At 42.5% G+C, this 19991-nt stretch overlaps 1 protein-coding gene across 12 annotated transcripts in view; it reads right to left on the bottom strand.

Moving 5' to 3' along the window:
• CLTCL1 (clathrin heavy chain like 1) overlaps positions 1-19991 on the bottom strand; it is a 91011-nt gene that overhangs the window by 10107 nt on the left and 60913 nt on the right. For 10 of the 12 annotated variants that reach the window (XM_081287814.1, XM_081287819.1, XM_081287820.1 and 7 more), the window contains 8 exons: positions 18416-18599; positions 17279-17471; positions 13515-13672; positions 8564-8728; positions 6842-6949; positions 4879-5046; positions 4651-4800; positions 410-541 (listed from right to left, as the gene is read on the bottom strand). In XM_081287814.1, coding sequence (XP_081143940.1) covers positions 410-541; positions 4651-4800; positions 4879-5046; positions 6842-6949; positions 8564-8728; positions 13515-13672; positions 17279-17471; positions 18416-18599 — 1258 coding nt within the window. The remainder of the gene's footprint in view (positions 1-409; positions 542-4650; positions 4801-4878; positions 5047-6841; positions 6950-8563; positions 8729-13514; positions 13673-17278; positions 17472-18415; positions 18600-19991) is intronic. The other 2 variants (XM_081287817.1, XM_081287815.1) reach the window with 2 other exon arrangements.

The following is a 19991-nucleotide window of genomic DNA, read 5'->3' as shown; positions in this document are numbered from 1 at the left end:
CATACACAAAGAGATCATTGGGTTACTCAGTCAATACTATTTCATCTGTGGACACAGGTTTGGAATGCAAGCCTGTGTCTGAAACCTAAAGCAGTTTGATAAATGGAATTTTGAAACTGGTTGGGGATCAATTTCAAAACTTATTTACAAAGGTCCTACCCTTTAGACAGCCTAGGCAGAGCTAGCTCAATATAATTATTTAGCTAGCTCTGAATATTTATTTCTCATAATTTGTATAAGTGGCATGTTCCCTATTCCATTTCTCTCAAATTACTAGAGAAATTGTTGTTGTTATTGTTATTTCAGTACTGGGGATTGAACCCAGGTTTCACATGTGCTAGACAGATGCTCTACCACTAAGCTACATCCCCAGCACTCTTCTCTGGACAATGGGATTTAGCCAACTCACCTTTGAAAAGAAACTGACTGTCCGGGCATGGTCCAGTCGGGGTGAGAGCACCAACAGTAGGTCATTAATGAGCAGAGGCTTATAGTCCAAATAGAACTGTAGGGCTTTATAATAGAGCTCAATGTTGGCAACCTAGGGAGGGGGACAGCCCAAGGTCATTCCTTGCCCTGCCTCCCAATATCCTGGTCCACTGTGCCGCCTTCTGTTTTTTAATCAAATGCCACTTGACTATTGAGGCCTGTCATGACACCCCTAGGACCGAACTGCCTCAGATCTACCAACTCCCATCTCTGCAGTACTATTCTATTTAGTACTTGCCATTTGATACTCTGCATTCCTGTTTCCTGCCTTACTCAAGCACCTATGCAATTACCTGACACAGGTCTGGTACTCAACCAATAGTTGTTAAGTGCATGAAAGAAGTATAATAAGATGAAATAAACTTAGACATAAAAAACAAGCAACAAGGGCTGGGGATGTGGCTGAAGTGGTAGTGCGTTTGCTTGGCATGCGTGCAGCCCGGGTTCGATCCTCAGCACCACACACAAACAAAGATGTTGTGTTCGCCGAAAACTTAAAAATAAATATTAACATTCTCTCTCTCTCTAAAAAAAAACAAACAAGCAACAAAATTCTTTTATTCAATCAGATGCCCTCAGCTCTTCCTGAGCTATAAGTAAGCCAGTAGCATGTCTTCTTACATCTCCAGTACTTTTGAGCTGGATGGTGTGTCACTCAGACCTTGGGTGAGCCTTGGGAAGACCCTGCACCACCAGGAAGGCTTGTCTTTCCAGACTTCAAGGTCTGGCCAGGCTTCTGTGTCTCTTGGCTCTTCCCCACTGGTCACTTGCTATTCTCCTGCTGGCTGGCATCATTCAATGACTTGAGAACTACAGCAGTGATGTCCATGGCCTGCATATAGCTCTACTACTCAGAAAGCAAGGTAATTCTTATGCTCCACAAGGGTATGAGCCAAGCCAGCAAGATGAACATATCTGTGTGAGTGAAAAGGGATTTGAGGGTATACATGGGGTGTGAACAGAGCTATAGCTACACTGGGGGCAGAGTGAACACTATGGAAGCCTCTAGAAATGCAGGGTTTAAGTGACTGAGCAGCTATGTGGGGCCTAGAGGGGAAGCCCCTTTATGTTTACTGACAACTTTAGCCTCTCTTTCTTTTCCTCCTCTGACCTTTCCCTCTTATGTTAGAGCACTTGCTGTCACCAGGCTCCAACGTTTCTAATACCAGCCTCATAGATGCAGAGCAGTTACCAAGCATTGTTGCAAAGCTTTTCCTGTGTACTGGCTGGCCCCCAACAGCTCTGGAACTTGTCATCCTTCCAGGCTGGCCCTTTCACTCAAAAGCACAGAGGCCAGATCAGAGGGGTCTCATCTAGTCATCTAATAAGCAGAAGGAGTGCCAGAGATGTCACAAATCCTGGACATCATCTCCACTGTGCCTCAGATCCCCAGTGGGATGGGGCACTATTTCTGTTTTGTAGAAAAGAAAACAAAGGCTTAGAAATTTTGTCATGAATTCCAGGGTGATTGGCTGGTGTGCTCTGGGGTCTTAATGACAGTATTCATTACTTGTAAGAAGCATCTAATGTATGCAGCATCTACTGTATACTGACCCCTTTATGGGGAGAAATCACTATGTTCATTTCATCAATGGGATAATTCAGGTCCACAACAATGATATTTCTTTTTTTTGGGGGGGGTGTACCAGGGATTGAACTCAGGGGTACTCGACCACTGAGCCACATTCCCAGTCCTATTTTATATTTTATTTAGAAACAGGGTGTCATGAGTTGCTAAGCACCTCACCATTGCTGAGGCTGGCTTTGAACTTGTGATCTTCCTGTCTCTGCTTCCCAAAGCCACTGGGATTACAGGCTTGTGCCACCGTACCCAGCTGCTTCTTCTCCTTCTCCTTCTTCTTCTTCTTTTTTTTAGTTGTAGATCAACACAATACATTTACTTATTTATTTTTTATGTGGTGCTGAGGATCGAAACCAGTGCCTCACATGTGCCAGGCAAGTGCTCTACCACTGAGCTACAACCACAGCCCCAACATTTCTTTTTTCTTTTCTTTTTAAAAAAATTAAAAAAAAAAAAAAATATATATATATAAGTTGTCAAAGGATCTTTTGTTTTATTAATTTATTTATATATGGCACTGAGGACTGAACCAAGGGCCTTTCTCAAGCCAGACAAGCACTCTACCACTGAACCACAACCCCCCATTTCATTTTCTTTAAAAAAATTTTTTTAGTTGTAGATGAACATAATACCTTTATTTATTTTTATGTGGTGCTAAGCATTGAAACCAGTGCCTCACACATGCTAGGCAAGTGCTCTACCACTGAGCTATAACAATAATGATATTTCTGTTTCACAGTTAAGTTAGTGAATGGTGGAAACAGAATGCCAACCCTATATATGTCAACAAGTTCCCTACTTGGCCTGCCACTGCCTAGCCAGGTGCCACACAGACTCAACAGCATACCCTCTTCATATGCTCAGAATGAAGACTAAATGTTACCCTTTTATTGGGTCCCTACACAGTATGTGTCCTCTTCCTCTAACTGGGGATGATGTTTCTGTATCTCCTGTCCTTTACATATGAGCTGATGTGACATGTCTCTTATACATCAGATATGGCAGAAGCTTTTGTGTATCATCACACAAAGAAAAGCCTTGACTGTCAGCCTTACAGGTGGCAGATGAGAGAGATTGCTTTCCTGCTTAATAGGCCTCATCTGTTCTACACTGTTATGTACACTAAGACACAGAAAGGACTGCCGCTTCAAGTTGTTTTTAAAATGCACCCTGGTATCTAAGAAGTTAATCTTTGTGTAAGTACAAAGAATTGATTAGGTGTGGATTTTCCAGCATGTTGACATATCTGCCTGGGATGGACCATAGCAATGGGTGACCTGCTTGTCCTCTACTAGAAACCTGCAGAATGTACTCAGGGTGAGATACCCTACCAGAGGTCGCCAACTTCATATGCTACACTACCCTACATACAAGATAACATGGATATCCTCCTCCACCAAGAACCTAACATGTGGCTTGGTGTTTGACCTTGTTGATGATTCTTCCTTTAGACAGTTCCCAGGAGGCACAAAGACCTCACTTGGCAGCCATCTTGCCACCCATGCCCACCACAGATAGCTGCCTATTGAAAAGAAGGTGCATGAGAGAGGCAATAGCTGTGAGGGGCTGCTGTGCCATCCTGCTCCTTAATCCAAGAATGGCAAGACTAAGATGAAGTTAGGATGCTTCCTTTTGCTGACAGATAGTAGAGGGGAGAGGGTAGTGAGCCAATTATTTACTCCAAAACACTGGGGCAAAATGGAGATGCTCAGTGCAAAAGGCCTGGGGACTTGCTGGATATGGTGGTATGTGCCTGTAATCCCAGCTACTTGGGAGGCTGAGACAGGAGAATTGAAAGTTCAAGGCCATCCTGGATAATTGAGTAAGACCCCACCCTCAAGTTAAGAAAGAAAAGAAAAAAGTTTTGGGGGTTTCATGGGCTCAGTAGTAAAAGATGTGTGTGAGGCTCTGGATTCTATCCCCACTAAAATACTGTGCGTGCACACACACACGACTGATGATGGTCAGTTTCATCCCTTTTATCCCCTTCTCCTAACTTGTGGGCAGAGCCAAGCAGAGAAAGAGAGGTCCCGAGGTTAGATCTACTCAGAAACCAGAAATGTGTAATAATAGCTTGTTTGATGCTAACACCCAAACATGGTAACTCCTGACAGCTGTGGTGGCTGGTAAGAGAAGTTCTGAGACCTTGTTTAGCTTAATGAGGTTGTAGGACCACCCTGGGATGGTCCCTCCACTAAGGGCATTTCCTGTGCCTCTAACAGGGCTGGCAGAAAAAACATAAAAAAAAAAAAAAAGAAAATGGAGGCTGACAAGGTGTGAAGCAGAGCCCCGAGTTGACAGAGCAGAAAAACGAGTAGATTAAGGTCTGCATACTGACTTGACCCTGTCTACAGCCCAGCTGGGTGGCCCTAGCCTGTAATCTGTCCTTCCTGAGCATCAGTTCCCTTCATGTAGATGGAATTACCACCATTCACCCAGATGATGGTGCAATGCACATGTAACAAACACACATAGGTGGGGTGGGCTGGGGGGCATACTCTGGTGTCCACATACCCTCTCCTCACCAGAACAGGGCCTGGCAGAGGCAAGTAGTTGCCAGAGCTCTGTAACCCACTTACCTTGGCAATGAAGTCCTTGAACTGACCTTCTTTCCAAGATTCAATGGGGTGACTCATCATGGTGAGAACAGCATTGTCATATTCCTCATACTTGTCATAGAGGAACACCAGCTCTGCCCAGAGGTGTGCCTGCTCTGCGGCCTTCAGCACCTGAATGGGGAGGGCATGGCAGGGATCAATTTGAACTACTCAAAGATGTGACCAGAACTATGGGAAGGACACAGGTACCTTTGGGATGTTGACACGGGACCAGAAGAGCTCCAGGTGCTCTGGCATCTTCTGAGGCTTGAATTTGGAGTACAAAATGGCCAGCTCAGTGAACATGCCCATGTGGGCCCTCTCCAGGCCCAGGGCTGCTTCTAGTAGGGACATGAGCTCCTCAAAGTATCCTCGATCCTGGCAGATCAATAGCCACACATGGGTCAGAGGTATTACACACCTGCCTGCAGACACCCTCCATCCACAGTCCATACCAAAGTGTGGTCCATGCCAAGTGTGATAACTGTGTGATCTCACTGAGGTACTAGTACAAACTACATCATTTTACTTAGCAACTGTCTGGGTCATGTAACAATTACCAATCTTTAGATGCAGACCACCTCACTATAATTCTCAAGTTTAAGTTCAAATTAGGGTTACCATTTTAATGAAAAGAATTATGAAAAAAAAACAGGATCTGAGAATGATTCTTTGTAATCTCTCTACACAATGTACTATTTGTGTGTGTGTGTGTGTGTGTGTGTGTGTGTGTGTGTGTGTGTTTGAGACAATGTCTCACTAAGTTGCCCAGCTTGGCTTCAAATTTGTGATCCTCCTGCCTCAGCCTTCCAAGTAGCTGGGTGGGATTACAGGTGTAATCCAGCACGTGTACTCCTGACTACAAGTCAACTCACTCTCCATTTAGAAGAGCAACCCACTGTTCTCTCAGTCATGTGACTATGTCTTTAATTATGATAGCTATCCCTTTGCATTCAGCCCCAACTCCCTCTGCCATCCTCCCAGACAAGACCATCTATAAGTCTGGAGCATCTGGAGTACTGGAGAAACACCCCTTCATCCAGACAACACATGTTGTCTCCCTGTACATCAATAACCACAGACTTGGAAAGGATTCATACTTGAGGCAACTCATACCTCTCCTCCACCCTAGGACACCCTCCATGACCACTCTCAAAGATATCCTTCCTTGATAGTGGCACCCATAGTTATACTCTATAGGCACCCTGCCTGTATCTCATCTAGCATCCACCAACTGCTACAGGCCCTACCGTTTGCACATCAAGGCCACTGCTCCAGCAACTTTCTCCTTTCTCTTCTTCATTAACTCTCCTTTAAACAACTGTCCTCCAGCAAACATCCTGCTAATTGTCCTGTCCTAAAACATTCGTATTTTGAAACTTTGTCCCCTGCCAAATACCACCTCACTTTCTACTCTCTTGCAGCAAAATCTATTCAAAAGACTTGTTCCTGTCTCTCCTGGCTCTTTCTAGCATCTCTAGTCAGGTCTTATCTTGTTCCTAGGATTCAAGGTGACCAGTGACCTCCCAGCTCAGCTTCCTAGTCTGTCTGTTCTCCTTGAGCTGGCCAGAGGCCCCTCTAGGCCACTTTTTACTCAGTAAGTGGGGAATGAGGCTCAAGTCCCAGGGAAGTTGTAATTGCTTGAACAAAGTCTGCCTTCACTATAACCACACCTGATGTGACTGGACATCTCTAGGAACCCCACCAGTGGACCCAACTCAACAAGAGGATGGCACCTACTAACCACTCGACAGCAGAGTTTATCTGCAATGTGAACACTGACTTGCCTTCCAAGGGTCACCTCTGTCTTGTGGTCCCCTTCTTGAATGTACCTGTCCCTCGGGCATCAGATAATCTCAACCCCTATGGGTTGCACACATAGTGGCTGTGCCACAACCTGCCCAGTACTCCATGCCCAGTTTTCCATGGGGCATCCCATTGTGCAAGCCACTGTCTGGGCTTTAAAAAACCCCAGGACACAAAAGAAGAGAAAGGACATAAGAAATTTAGTGGGACATCAACCAGCGAGAGGCCCAGGTGGGCTAACAAGCCACTCTGAACTTCATATACCAAAAATGGAACTGCACATTATTTAGAGTGTTAGGTATCACTCATCATCAGCATCCCTTGCAGGGATACTCTGGCTAGAGTTGACTCATCTATGCTGCCTTACCTGGTAATAGTATATTAACTCCTCTAGCTCATCTGCATGAATGATGATGTGAAGGCTACACAGCTGTGCAAGGCGGAACTCCTGCCCATCCACACAGGCAAAGCATACCTAGGGGAAGGTCAGTGTGAGCATTTCCAAGACAAGACCTGGCACTACAACAGTTGCATGCAACTTGAAATGCAGAAATACTAGTGAAGGGTCTTTTTAAGCAAATGGAAGATTCTGAACAATATTTCTGTAAAATGACCTGAATGAGACTGGGAGGAAAAAAAATTACATCAACAATCTGTAGGGCAAGGGGTGTTCTGGACTATGGAAACAGAAGAGCTCATGGCGTTACTGCCCAAGTCCTGAGATGTAGAGAGTTGTTTAGGTGACAGTTATGCTGGAATTTCAGGTATGTACAGCTCAAGAATAATTATTATCTGAGTGCTATCTGTAGGGAGTTTCTTGCTATAAAATTTAACTATAAAACTGTTCTATGCACTGTACTGTATGTATACTTTAGGATAATAAGAATTAAGTCAAGGATGCCCTTGTGCAGAGGGGCTCTTGAACTGTGCTGTTTCTTTTTATTATTGTAGTTGTGTATGAACAGAATGGCTTTGTTTATTTTTATGCTGTTCTAAGGATCAAAAGCAGTGCCTCACATGTGCCACGCAAATCCTCTGCTACTGAGTTACAGCCCCAGCCTGAGCTCTGTTTCTTTAGAGGACTGACTGAATAACTCTGTACTAAAACTAGAAATGGACTTGCTATGGTTTCCCTACTTCCCTTATCTTCTGAAGACAGCACATGTTCTCATGGTAGATGAAGAACATGCAAATGTAATAATCATAGAACCCAATTGTTAACTTGAAATAATCTTTGGCCCATTATTTTCTAGTGTGATATATACACTTAGTACCCTACTAAATCTCTTATGCACCCAATGGAATTACATTGTACACTCTGCTCAACAACACATTTCTCATGTTATTGGAAACATCTTTTCCCATGACTGGGGTTTGAACTCAGGGAAATGCTACCATTGAGCTTCACCCCCAGTCGTTTATTTTATTTTATTTTGAGACAGAGTCTTACTAAGCTGCCAAGGCTGACCTCAAACTTGCAAACTTCCTACCTTGGCTTCCAGAGTAGCTTGGATTACAGGCATGTACCACCACATTTAGTTCTGCTTATTCATTTTGAATAGCAAAATAGAGTCACAACATATATACTACTTAACCAAGGCCTTGATATTGGACATTGAAGTTGATTTTAATCTTTTATTAAGCAATGCTTCAGAGATTAACTGAAGTTTATCTCTTTCACATCTCTTTACAAAGTTTTGTCTACTTAAAGATGATTCTGATATTAGTAGCATCTCAAGACAACTTGCCCTACCAATTTGCCAAGAAAGACTAAGAATGTCACTACTAATGTGGTACCAAGAATTCAAAAAGTGTCATAATATACTCATAACACTGAAATGTCATACTATTAAGATGCTTCTGGGGACTGATTGGTCTAAGATGGAGTTCTTCAGGGACTTTTGCTTCCCACCATAAATGCTAGCTTATGAATTTCTCTGAGCTGTCCCAGAGGACTGAAATTCTCTTTTGAACAGGAGGCAGTACCCAAACTCATCCTACTTGGTAGAACAGTGTGGAGTATAACAGGAAGGACAAGGAGAGAATGCTTGTCAGACTAACATTCTTCTGGAGACTTCCAACAGCTTACCTCTTTCCATGTCTCAGTGCTGTTGGCCTTGTGGCTGCTGTCCACTGCTGCCTGATACTCACCTAGGTGGACCAAAGTGGAAGCCAGACGTGCAAAGTTAGAAATATTGTTATATAGCAGTTTGGCAGCCTCATACATCCCTTCCTCATAACAGCGGTCTCCAACCTGCAGATGATTGGGAACGTTACTAAGATGTTCTTATATGGAAAGATTTCCCCAGTTCCCTTACTCTCCCTGCCCCCATATTAGAAATTGAACCCAGGGCTTTGTGCATATTAAGCTACATCCTCGGACCCCCAGAATTGGTTTTTAAGTTCCTACATAAGGCAGAGTTATTTTTCTGTTTACTTCGGAGGTAAGTATCTTTCTTATCACCCAGAGCACCCAAAAGGTAAAAAAAAAAAAATCCTCCTAGTCCCTAGAAACCCTCCCTTTTCTCATGGGGCAGCCTCTGCCTGCGAGTTCCTATGTTACCATGTGTTCCAGCACCTCTCAGGCCCTTGATGTTACCTCCTACACCTGTAGCCCACTGGCCTGGCCTGAGGTATATTCCTTACTGCTCCAGGCTCTTCCCTTCTTTGTTACTAAAAACTGCTGAGAAACTTGTGTCAGAATCACCCACTAGTCCTCATTCCTGCTGCCATTTATATATCCTCTTTGTTCCTTAATACATTCTTTGACTTCTTCTGCGCTGAGGACCTTGTCTTCTTCATGATAGCATCCAGTCACTTCCATGGCTATTCCCTAAACCTTATACAGTCACCCTGTGAACTCCTGTCACAGGTTCACACACTCTGCCCAGAACTGACTCCTGTCCAGCACACTGTCCCAAGCACTTCAGCTTCACCAGTCCAGTGACTCCACTAACTTCCCACTGTCCCTTCTGCCCTCCTTGACTGTGCCACCTTATGCTGGCAGCTTGTAGTCAAGTTTGTGGTTCTTGGCATTCACCCTCAACATTCTTAGTTGTTTTCCATTCTGTGTAGAGCCAACTTTTTTCACATTCTACACTTGGGAATACTAAGCTACACAGAGCTGAAGCTCAAAGTGTTGATGGGTCTCCCTTGCTCCCTTCCTTCATGCCTTTATTTATTTATTAATTCATTTTTGTGGTACTGGAAATTGTACCCAGAGGTGCTCTACCATTAAGCTATATCCCCAGTCCTTTTTATTTCTGAGATATGGACTAAGTTGCTGAGGCTGACCTTAAACTCACAATTCTGATTATAGGCAAGTGCTATGGTGCCCAGCCTACAGGTCTCTTTGAATTCATGACCATGAAACTCAGACAAATTCATAATACTATAACTCTCCTTCCTTCCATGTCTTTTCTCTTGGTCAATCACTTCATATCTTCTCTTCTCAAACCTCCACAGTTCCTCAGTGGAGCCAGTTGCTGGCTTCCTATTTTCTGAAAAAACAGAAATCATCAGAAGAGCCCTGCTGCAGTACCATGCCTATGGCTATCCACCTCACATGCCACCACAACCTCATCTGCCATCACAACTGATGCACTTGACTCCTGACCTCTTCTGCTCCTCATCAGGGTCCCAAGGTCCCAGAAACCCGCATCAGTATCAATTTCTATAAAAAACAACTGTGAGCTAAAGGAACCACCGTTCCTTCCCCTAACTTGAAAGAAAACAAATCCTACTCATTTGGCCTTACCTTATGGGATGGCTGCCATTGTTTCTAACCTTCAGAACAACATTTTTCAGGAGAGCTGTCTACATGTCTACCCCTCAGTCTCTTGTCCCTGACTCTGTGACAGGGACATTGATCCCCCAGAAAATGGTCCTGTTCCTCTGGCCACTTTTCATTCTACTTCTCCCTGCTGCTAGGTTTTGAGGTGACCTAACCTCTACTGTGGCCCATTGCACCTCACACCATACCCCCACTGCCATGCTCTCCTACAGGCAGTGACTTTGAGTATTGTTTGTGTACTGCAGGCTGCCACATGTACATCTTTGGTCTGGACTTCTAATGAATCTAACTCTTCCAGCCAGCTATACAGATCCATGTGGCATCTAGTAGAGATCAGATTATTCAAACGGGAGCCCTCACTTTCCCAAGGCAGTCTTCATACTGCTTGCCTCAGAAAGCACAAGCCCTTATGCTACCAAAACTCGGACTCACCCTTGCTTTATTCTTCTCACACCAAGTTGTTGGCAAATCCTGTCAACTCTTCCTCTGAGACATATCCAGAGGTGAAATATGCTTTGCCACTCACTTTGACCACATTCTGGGTGCTGTCACCATCAACTCCTGTTAGTATTCTATCTAGAGCAGATCGTGTGCCTCCTTTGCTTGAAATCTGTCACTCTCACCCAGAGGAAAGCCAGACACCCAACTTGCAGAGGCCAAAAAATGCTCCCCTACTGTGTCTGCTGTTTTGGCTCTAAGGCTCCAGTCACCCTGACCGTCTTCACACTGCTACTGCACATACCCAAACACTCCATGAGAGATCCCTGAACTTACCCTCCTCTGTGCTCTAACCCCCCTTTCTCACCATCACAAAGGGATGATGACTCAGCCCCTACCAAGGGGACCTAACACTAGAATACCCATCCAGCTGCCCCACCTCATTTTTCCCTTTTATACTTACCATTTAATATATAGTAATGTATTTTTTATACATTTATTTATTTATTTTTATGTGGTGCTGAGGATGGAACCCAGGGCCTCACATGTGTGAGCACTCTACCACTGAGCCACAACTCCAGCCCTATAATAATGTCTTAATGGGAGCAGAAATTTGATTATTATTTTCATTGTTTCATTTACAGCTCTGTGCCCTGGCACAGAGCAAAAAGTCAATAACAGTATGTTGAATAAATATTTTCCTTTGTGCTTTCTTCTACTGCATACATGCTTAAAAACTCCCTTTTAATGCAAAGATTCAAATAAATATTTTTTTAAATTTTTATCAAGGAACATACTTTTCCTTTTCAATATTTCATATGGATTGTTATTTTGGATATAGAATTATATGATGAACTTCAAATCCCTTTCAAAACATTAACCTAATTTTCAACAACTAGTTAGAATTTATTTTGAAATTTAAAGTCTACTTTTGTGTTATTTCAATGAACTATGTACAATCTTTCAAGAAAAGGACTATACCCAAAGGACCTAAAAATAGCATATTACAGGGACACAACCATTGTTTATAGCAGCACAATTCACAATAGCTAAACTGTGGAGCCAACCTAGATGTCCTTCACTGGATGAATGGATAAAAAAAAGTGGCCTTTATACACAATGGAATATTACTCAGCAATAAAAAAGAATAAGATCATGACATTTGCAGGGAAATGGATGGCATTATAGAAGATTATGCTAAGTGAAGTTAGCCAATCCCCAAAAAACAAATGTGTAATGTCTTCTCTGACATAAGGGGGGTGACTCAAAAAGGGGTTGGGAGGGAGAGCAAGAAAGGAAGATTACCTCTAGATAGGGAATAGGGGTGGGAGGGAAAGGGAGGGAGAAGGGGAATAGCATGGATGGTGAAAGGAGACTCTCATCATTATACAAAATACATGTATGAAGATGTGAATTTGGTGTCAACATACCTTATATATAATCAGATATATGATAAATTATTGTATAATGGTGTATTAAGAAATGTAATGCAAAATAAATTAAAAAATCATTAAAAAAGGATACTGTAATTGCTGTACAGAATATGTTTTCTTTCTTTTAGGTATTTATTGAACCCATAGGCACTCTATCTTGAGATAGAGTCTTGCTTCATTGCCTAGGCTATCCTTGAACTTGTGATCCTTCTGTCTCAATCTCCTGAGTGGCTGGGATTACAGGTGTGTGCCACCACACCTGGTTTAGCATACATGTTCATTATACCTTCATCTCTCTATCACTTTGCAGGATTAATATTTTACCTTTGTGGAAGATTATCATTATTTACATCTTTCATTTAGTGTTCTTTTTAAAAATTTGATTAGGGTTGATTTAAACATTTTGATTTTATTTCATTTAAAAAGGAATACTTTTTCCCTATTAGGTTATCTGACATATGATAATGTTATTTTCAACATGTATCATTTATGTATCCAGATTATTAGTTATGAGTGAGCCAGATCATCTTGTTTTTTTGGGTAAACAGAATAGCTGAAAGTAAGTCCTAACATCTCTTCTTCTGAGGGCCATTCTGATATGTATAGCTAAGTTCAAGTCAAATGCCCTGGGTCTTAATTTCTATAACAATGACAGTAACAAGTTACTATGTAGCTTATTTTTTTTTTTAATTTAGTTGTCAAGGGACCTCACTTGTATTTATTTATTTATATGTGGTGCTGAGAATCAAACCCAGTGCCTCACACATGCTAGGCAAGTGCTCTACCACTGGGCTGAGACCTCAGTCCCTCTGTGGCTTATTCTGCACCATCAAAAATCTATATCACAAGCCAGGCGCAGTAGTGCCTGCCTATAATCCCAGTGGCTAGGGAGGCTGAGACAAGAGGATCTTGAGTTCAAAGCTAGCCTTAGCAAAAGTGAGGTGCTAAGCAACTCAGTGAGACCCTGTCTCTAAATAAAAACAAAATAGGGCTGGGGATATGGCTCAATGGTTGAGTGCCCCTGAATTCAATCCCTGGTACCTTCCCACCAAAAAAACAAAAAAACAAAAAACTACATCACAGCAGAGGGTGGGTGTGGGCAGTGGCCTATGACTGTAATCCCAGGGACTCAGGAGGCTGAGACAGGAGGATTGAGAGTTCAAGGCCAGCCTCAGCAACTTAGGCCCTAAGCAATTTAGTGAGACCCTGTCTCAAAAAATAAAAAGGGCTAAGAATGTAGCTCAGTGGTAAATTACCCCAGGGTTAAATCCCCAGTATCCTCTGCCTCCAGAAAAGAATCTACATCACTCTAAGGAGCATTCCCCTGACCTAATTTTGGCTGCAGAAGTTCATGATCCCCAGGAGGCACATCCTACCTGCTGGATGTTGGCATTGTTGGGTGCATTAATGCAATCTTCCAGCTCGGACAGACGGCTGGTTTTAGCCAATGCAAAAATAAGTTCAGTCTCTATATAGGATGCACAGCTGTTTTTCCTAGCCATCTGCAGGAATTTCACTAGATCCTCCCAGTTGTCTAAGGACAGAGAGCAAAGTCAGGTTAACTCATATTTTATGTTTAAAATTTTTTATGGCAAGTTGTTTTAATTAAGAACTTAAAGCCAAAATTTAAAAAGACTTTATGTAGCATTTATTTAAAGAAATACTGGACTCTCAAGAAAAAAAAGTTTTAGATTTTTCCAACATGGAAGGCAGCTTGAAACTATCTCACCGATTTGTGATATGTTCCAAGAATTAGGAACATAATTACAACCACATCAGTTCCCAATAAGAAAAAAGTAGAAAATCAAATTTTACAACTTTTAAAAATTCATAGGCTCAACAGGAAGCTGCCACCCATTAAAAGAGAGAAGACTGGGCTGGGGATGTGGCTCAAGCGGTAGCACGCTTGCCTGGCATGCGTGTGGCCTGGGTTCGATCTTCAGCACCACATACAAACAAAGATGTTGTGTCCGCCGAAAACTAAAAAATAAATATTAAAAAATTCTCTCTCTCTCTTTAAAAAAAATGAATAAAGTCAACCTCATCTTAAAAAAAAAAAAGAGAGAAGACTGATCTCAATCATCAAGGACTTGGACATAGGAGGATCCACAACTGCTTACACTCAGTGATTCATTGTTCACATCATAAATTCCTTATAAAATCTTGTTCATTTGTCTTCTACTTAGAAAGAAGGGGGAGGGAATTGGTCAATATGCCTTCCAGATTCACTTCTGCCTGGTTTTCAGTGGTAAGTGCACAAATACAAGTGTGTTTTTGAGGATTCTGGCTGCTCATAGGCTGGAGGGAGTGAGCTCCAGGTGCTACGCTCCCAGCTATCTTTCTGATATTGTTACTGGGTTGGGTAGATGAAATTGGCTAAGCCATGGCTTTACAGAAGTCTAAACACCAGCTACACTGTTATGGAATGAAGCTAGTTTGTGTTCTAAGAACCACTGCACTTCAAAGATCCAGAGTGAAAAACCAAGGCATGCTCAGCTTCATGTCCAACACCAGCTTTCCATTCATGCCTGCAGATGCTAAGCTGGAGGCCAAGCACCTTGATCATCCCTTCCAGGACAGTCCTTGCTGCATGAACAGGCCTATAATTTGATGGAAATGAGCTTCTGTGAAGACTGCTTTCCACTGCAAAGGCAAACACACTAAAGGAAGCAGCACTGTTGTATAGCTGTGCCTGCTCACGCTCCACCACGCTCTTAGTAAGGTACAGGTAAGACTGGCCAGGAATCAAAAACTGACTTATTCAACCTAATGCATGAATATTGCACATATCAAGACTTTAAGTTCTGTAGAAGAAAGAGCAGTTAAAGTGGAGTGGGCAATGTCTCTAATGGTGTCTTCCATTGTCCCCACTCCAAGGGCCTATCTCAATTCAGTACATGTGATTTCAGATTACAAATTCTACATGTTCTGCCAGCTATTACAGAAGAACCTAGAGTCCACAGTAGGTGCATGCCAAAGTAGTTATATCTTACATGGTCTAAAAAGAAAATCCTGTAATTAAAAAGATGTGACACTGACTTAAAAGAAACTTCATTACTACCCTAAACACACAGTGAGCTAACATTTCATTCACTGGAATATATTTTAACTATTAAATTATTAAGTGCCTAGATGACCATTCACAGAGAAGAGGTGGCTTTGCCCAGCCCAGGAAACCACAATTTACTGTAAGGTGATGTGAACTGAAATATAAACAGTCTTTACTTTTCAGTAGCCATTGACTGTCCTAGGTCCACTACACATGGACCCAAGGTCATGGTTGAGTGCTGCTTACTTGGTACTCTTTCACAAAGGGAACCACTTGTACCTCAGTAAACACAAGTCTGGTGGATCAATATATTACCCACAGGTATGTATGATTATAATGTGCCAATTAAAAAAGAAAGAAAAAAAAACAAGTCTAGTAGACCTCAGAAGCCAGGTGCATGGCCCCTAGGACTGGTAACACCTCCCACCTCTACCAGCCAAAGCTGGAGGGAACCCTCTAGCCGTTTAAAGGTATCTGGTACCTCAAAAATGAAGACACTCTGAAACAACTCTTACAAGAATAACAGGTTGGGCTGGGGTTGTGGCTCAGTGGTAGAGTGCTTGCTTAGCATGTGTGAGGCACTGGGTTCAATCCTCAGCACCACATAAAAAATTACTAAATAAAATAAAGTTATCAAAAAATCTTTTATAAAAAAAAGGAATAACAGGGTCTGGGGGCTTGTCTTCACCAGCAACTAAGTGTTATGGCTTCAACATTCTGCTCTACTGCTGAGGTAGATGACAAAATTCATCCGCACAATAGCCTTCTGGCTGTTCCAGACCTTGTGTGATGGATGGTCTCTGTCCTTTTTAGTGTTCATGGACAATCTTGTCCCTTGGTCAACTTTTTAGGAGGCACATGTCTAAGCTTTTGCTGAGTAGTGGGGTGTATGTACTCCATCACCCACCATCTCTCTGCAGTGGGGACCTCCACCTTCCTGTTCTCCACCTTCCTCTTTTTCTTGGCTTATAAAGCTGATTTGTAAATCTCATGCACCTGGGCACACACAGTCTTCTGGCTTCTGGTGTTCATCTTTCTTTCTCCCCAGCCATAAAGAGAAAACAGGTGCTTGTTTTAATTTACTGGATGATCTTTGGGGACTTCTGACTTGCTTTCCTATTTCCTCTAGCAAATTATGCTGGAGGGTAATTCATCAGTCTCTTTTGCTCTGGTTTTTTGTTAGGGTTTTCTTATACATCTTTCACTGGTAGTGCTGGCTGCGCCGTGCCTCTCTGTGCTCCCCTACAGGCCACTCCAACTCCTCAATCGTGGAGGCTTCAGTGAACCAGCACCCAGGCTTGGGGCACTATTCTGCCCACCAGGTCCAATCTTTGAGGTGCAGACTGGGATCCAGGTGTCTCTGAGCCTGGGAGCATGTGCCTGCTCCAATAGCTTCATGACAGCATGGCATGTCTCAGCTTGGCTCCTCATAGTGCTTCAAGTATGAGCTCTTCACCCCGCTGACCAGGACATGGTGCTGCTCTCCACCACTGGCCTACTCCAGCACTCCCATACGACAAAGAGGCCGCCCTGCCCGGTGCCCAGAGCTGATCATTTTAAATAGGGGCTTAGTTCCTCCCATTCTGCCCTCAGTCAGACATATTTACCCTCTCCATTATGTCTCATGGAGAGCTCAGAATCCAGGAAATGTCTAAAAGGTCTTAGCTGTACCCATAAGCAAAGCCCTACTTCAGGAGGAAGAAAGAGAAGGGGGTAGTGCCACAAGCAAGCTACCCCTGGGAACTGGAACCTTGCAAAAATGTTACGAGGGGGCAGGATGTTAATTGTAGTCCCTGGAGAGGTCAGTGCCACCAAAAACTAGATACACCAGATACCCAGGAAAGTGAGCATAAGTCAGTGACCTTAAAATTACAACAGTGATCATCTATAATGCTTAAGCTGCCTAACCTTGTTAAAAAAAAGAGGGCAACAGTCTGGAAAGCTAGTGTCATTAACAGAGTATTACTAATCTCAGACTCTTATATCTGGATGCATAATACACATATATTCCTGAGAAGCTCTTCAACTTCTTGTCTCAGCCAGGTTTCACACCAGTGATAAAAAGTGCCCCTGGAACGGGAATTTACTTACTGCTCTTGGTGGCGGCCTGAACAATTTCCAGGCAAGAGATAGGGTCATCTGCTCTGATGTAGGAGTCGATGGCTTCCTTCACCAAGTCCTTCTGAAGCTGTGCTTGGGCCAGCTGACTCCACACAGCAGGCTCATTGCATTTTTCTGCAAACTCGTATGCTCGGTCTAGGTTTCCAATATTCTCAATCAGAACCTAGAGGTTACAAGAGGACTTGCTTTGCCACAACACCTAGTCAGCTCCAAAGTGCAGAAAAATCTGTTTGGCTGCCTATTCTGCCTAGAGTTGCATGACCATTTCAACACAGCTGGGCACTAGATGAGTGAACCGATGAAAAGATTAGAGTTGGTGGATTAGGGGGTGGTCCTAGACAGAGAAGAGACATTCTAATAGAAAGGTATAAAGAAATGGAAATGTTGTGGTGCGTGCCTGTAATCCCACTGACACAGGAGGACTGCATGTTTGAGGTCAGCCTCACCTTTCAGATCATAAGATTCACAGGCAAGTATAGAAAAATGGTAAAGGAAGAGGCAAGAAAAGTGGAGAATATTTGTAAAAGGAGTAATTACAGTGATATGTCCTGTGGTTTATAATTGATTTGGAGATAAAACCATAAAAGAGGACTGAGGATGTAGCTCAGTGGTAGAGCACTTGCTTTCTATGTGTGAGGCGCTAGCCTAGATGCATAGCACTACAAAAAATCTAAAATAAAGTCTCACAGGGAAGATGGGTACTTTGGTGGAAGGATAGGCAGAAAGGGCTGGAAGGATTGCTCTGGGAGCTTAACCTTAGATACCGAATGGTTCCTGTAACATGGGAGCATAGGGAGATGAAGCACGATGGTGGTAAAAAGCTAAGGTATGAGAACCTCCAAAAAATCAAACACCCAAGTCACCAGGGCTGACCTCAGTACCGTGGGTACCTAAGTCCAGAAGAGTGCCATGGAGCAGAAGGAATAAAAGCAGAGAAGGTGAAGGCAAGGAGATGACAGGCTGGGAGGAGCAGAGAGAAGTACAAGCATCCAAGAGATACACTGGATGACCTGAATGTCTGATACCCTCTGTGAATGACAGGCCCTGAGATGAATCATGCAGTGCAGCACAGCATGGGCTTAAGACAACATGCCTGCAGCAGCCCACCTGGATCGCTGAGGCATTCACACCAAACTTGTAGAAGATGGTGAAGGCCTCCTCATACAGCATACTACTGATGGCAATGCTTGCGATGTCTGCAGCATCATAGTTGTCCAGGCGGCTGATATACTCCATGACCCGTGTTCGATCTGCCTTGATGGCAGTCAGGATCAGCAGATTCTGGAGATTCCTGAGAAGAGGAAGTGCTCAGCATGATGCCTAGGAATGAAGGCCCCACACAGCAGACCAAGATCCCTAACTTTTTTTTTTAAAGTAACTAATACACATACACGATTGATAAGTAGATACAATAGAATATTTGTGCAGCAAATAGAGTCTAAAGAGAAATAATACGGCAATGTCTTGGGAAAGCACCACTAAGAGAATCAACATGGGCAGTTACTGTGAGGGTGGCTCTGCTTTCACAGGAGCCCAGCATCTGTTCCCCACTTCAAAGGTACCAATCTTCTTAACAGTGTCTACTGCTCTTTGTGATCCTTTATAGTTTTACCACATCTTCTACACTCCTAAATAATACAGGTAATTTTTCACAAAAATGTGAAAAAAGTCAATGTAATGCATCACATATCAAGAAACTAAAAAAATACCACAAGATCATTATCAAATGATTCAGAAAAAGCATGTGACAAAATCCAGTAACTGTTAGTGATAAAAATTCTCAACAAAAAATAGAAAGGAACTTCTTCAGTCTAATGAAGGACATCAACCAAATCTCAGAACTAACATTATGAGTAATAGTGAGACACTGGATGCTTTCTTCTAGAATCAGGAACAAGACAAGGATGTCCACTTCTACCACTTCTCTTTAACATTATACAGGAGGTTTAATTCAAAGCATAAAATGATATGAAAGCATCTAGATCAGGAAGAAATAAAACTGTCCCAATTTGCATGATTGATTTTTAAAAATCTCATTTGAATCTATAAAAAAAATCCCCAAAATTAATGTTTGGCAAGGTTGTAGAAATATAAAGTCAACATACAAAAATTAACTGTATTTCTATATATGAGCAATGTTTAGTGATATACAATTGTTAAGTTAAAAAACCTACAACAAACTATTTCATAGCTCTAAAACTGTGGAATATTTAGAAATATTTAATAAAACATGTACATAATCTGTATGTCAAAAACTATAACTTGCTGAAGAAAGCAATGAACTATTTAATAAATAGAGAGACATACTGCTTTCATAGACTCTCTACAGTAAAAGATGTAAATTTCCCCTAAATTGGTACACAGATTTCATGAAATTCCAATCAAAGTCTCAGCAGATTTTCTTGTAAACTCACAAGCTTATTCTAGGAATTGGAATAGCTAAAAACAATTTTGAAAAAAAATGAAGCTAAGGGAATCATACTACCTGATTAACTGATTTTTTAATAATTATTTTTTAGTTGTAGTTGGACACAATACCATTATTTTATCTATTTATTTTTATGTGGTGCCGAGGATGGAACCCATGGCCTCACACGCCATAGGCAAGTGCTCTACTGCTGAGGCATAGCCCCAGCCCTGATCAACTGATTTTTGACAAAAGATGCCAAAGCACTTCAACAGA

The sequence above is a fragment of the Spermophilus citellus genome (genome assembly GCF_964194105.1).
Source record: "Spermophilus citellus genome assembly, chromosome: 3".
NCBI classification, from domain to species: Eukaryota; Metazoa; Chordata; class Mammalia; order Rodentia; family Sciuridae; genus Spermophilus; species Spermophilus citellus.
The sequence above is the reverse complement of the archived record's forward strand: the minus strand, read 5'-3'. Positions and strand labels throughout refer to the sequence as shown.